Raw genomic sequence first — 1422 nt, 5'->3', positions numbered from 1 at the left:
AACATAGCCCCCCCAATAAGGGACGGCTCCTGACGCCCCAAAAACAAAAGGATCAGTGGATCTGTGTTCGACTACTCCACCTAGGCTGCATTTTTTAGCAGAGATCCACTGAGAAACTTGCTGTTTCAGCAACATTTAATTTAAAAACTGAACTTTTGAGGTTAAACAAATGTTCATAATTAGTTTAAATAAATTACAAGTTAAAAAGGGCATGGACATTTCTCTCTTTTGTGTCGAAAAACTATAGAACCGTGAGACTAAATTAAAATTTTATGCAACGATACAGGAAATTCACAATTCGRTTTATCTGCTAAAAGAAGAAGAATTTATTGGAATTAAGCTGGAAAAAATAAATTTGAAGGTCAATTAAATTATAAAACACGAGGTAAAATTTCCCTTTGTTAATTTAATGGATGCATTTTAAGTGCATTTATTTATTTATTGGTCCATTTATATATTTCGCCTTTTATTTCTAATTATGTTACATTCGGACCTCCACAATCGTGGTTTGAACATGAGGTTGTGGTTGGTGGTCATGGGGGTTCATTTCGTGTCACGCGTTTTCCGCACTYGTTCTGGGATATGTAGTTTTTCAGCAGCAAAAAAGCAACAAACGCAAACCGCGTGGAACTACAAGTCGACAAAACTGTGCGCATGCGCAGTAACGTTTGACGACGGCAGCAAAAAGCGAGTCCTGAATTATCAAGGCTTCACGTAGCTGTCGACRAAAAGAGACAACCGTTATCCTGGTAAAAACTGACATGTTTTATTGTGTTTTATGTTTCACTTAATGCCAAAGAGATAGTCAAAGCAACAACGTGTTAAAGCAGAATGTAAACGCTTGTCATTGTTAAGGTTTCAACAGTGCTTCGTTTTCGTTCAAAATCAAATAACTTTATATAAGTACGACTGAAGGAAGAATAATTTTATTATAAAATCCAGAGTCCATAGCTTGACCATATAAACAGCCTGCTGTTTTTTAACAGTTTTGCCTGAAGTGAAAGTGTTTTGTWGTCCAAATGAGTGGGAACTATAAACTATAAAACCACTTGTATAATGAATTGTTTACTGATACAAATGATGTTTAACAGTTTGACAGGTGATTTATTTGTGTGTGTTCTGTTATATAGGAAAGAAGTTGGATTTAAAGATGACAGGTTTGTCACTAAATCCTTTGACTGACTTATCCCTCCATTTCTCTACATTTCTCTTTTTTACTCTGCAGCAGGGGCGTAATCACCATCCTAAAACTGTGTGGGTGGGGTGGGGTGGGGGGGACATCTTTTTTTAAAGGTTTTTCCTGCTTCGGTTGAAATAAGTGGGGGGGACAGAGGACTAAGGCTGCCACAAATGATTATTTTTATAATCGATTAATCACTGATTATTTTTTCGATAAGTCGACTAATCAGATCAAACGTTAAT

The 1422-nt window shown here is 36.2% G+C and overlaps 1 protein-coding gene across 1 annotated transcript in view; it reads left to right on the top strand.

The window, feature by feature from the left end:
* The first annotated feature begins 664 nt into the window (after nt 1-664).
* The window catches only part of scamp4 (secretory carrier membrane protein 4), a 19423-nt gene continuing 18665 nt past the window's right edge, over nt 665-1422 (top strand). Inside the window, exons 1-2 of the mRNA XM_014030382.1 lie at nt 665-749; nt 1131-1157. Of these exons, the coding sequence (XP_013885836.1) occupies nt 1151-1157 (7 nt within the window). The 5' untranslated portion in view covers nt 665-749; nt 1131-1150. The remainder of the gene's footprint in view (nt 750-1130; nt 1158-1422) is intronic.

The sequence above is a fragment of the Austrofundulus limnaeus genome, unplaced genomic scaffold, assembly GCF_001266775.1.
Source record: "Austrofundulus limnaeus strain Quisiro unplaced genomic scaffold, Austrofundulus_limnaeus-1.0 Scaffold1048, whole genome shotgun sequence".
Lineage (NCBI taxonomy): Eukaryota > Metazoa > Chordata > Actinopteri > Cyprinodontiformes > Rivulidae > Austrofundulus > Austrofundulus limnaeus.
The sequence above is the reverse complement of the archived record's forward strand: the minus strand, read 5'-3'. Positions and strand labels throughout refer to the sequence as shown.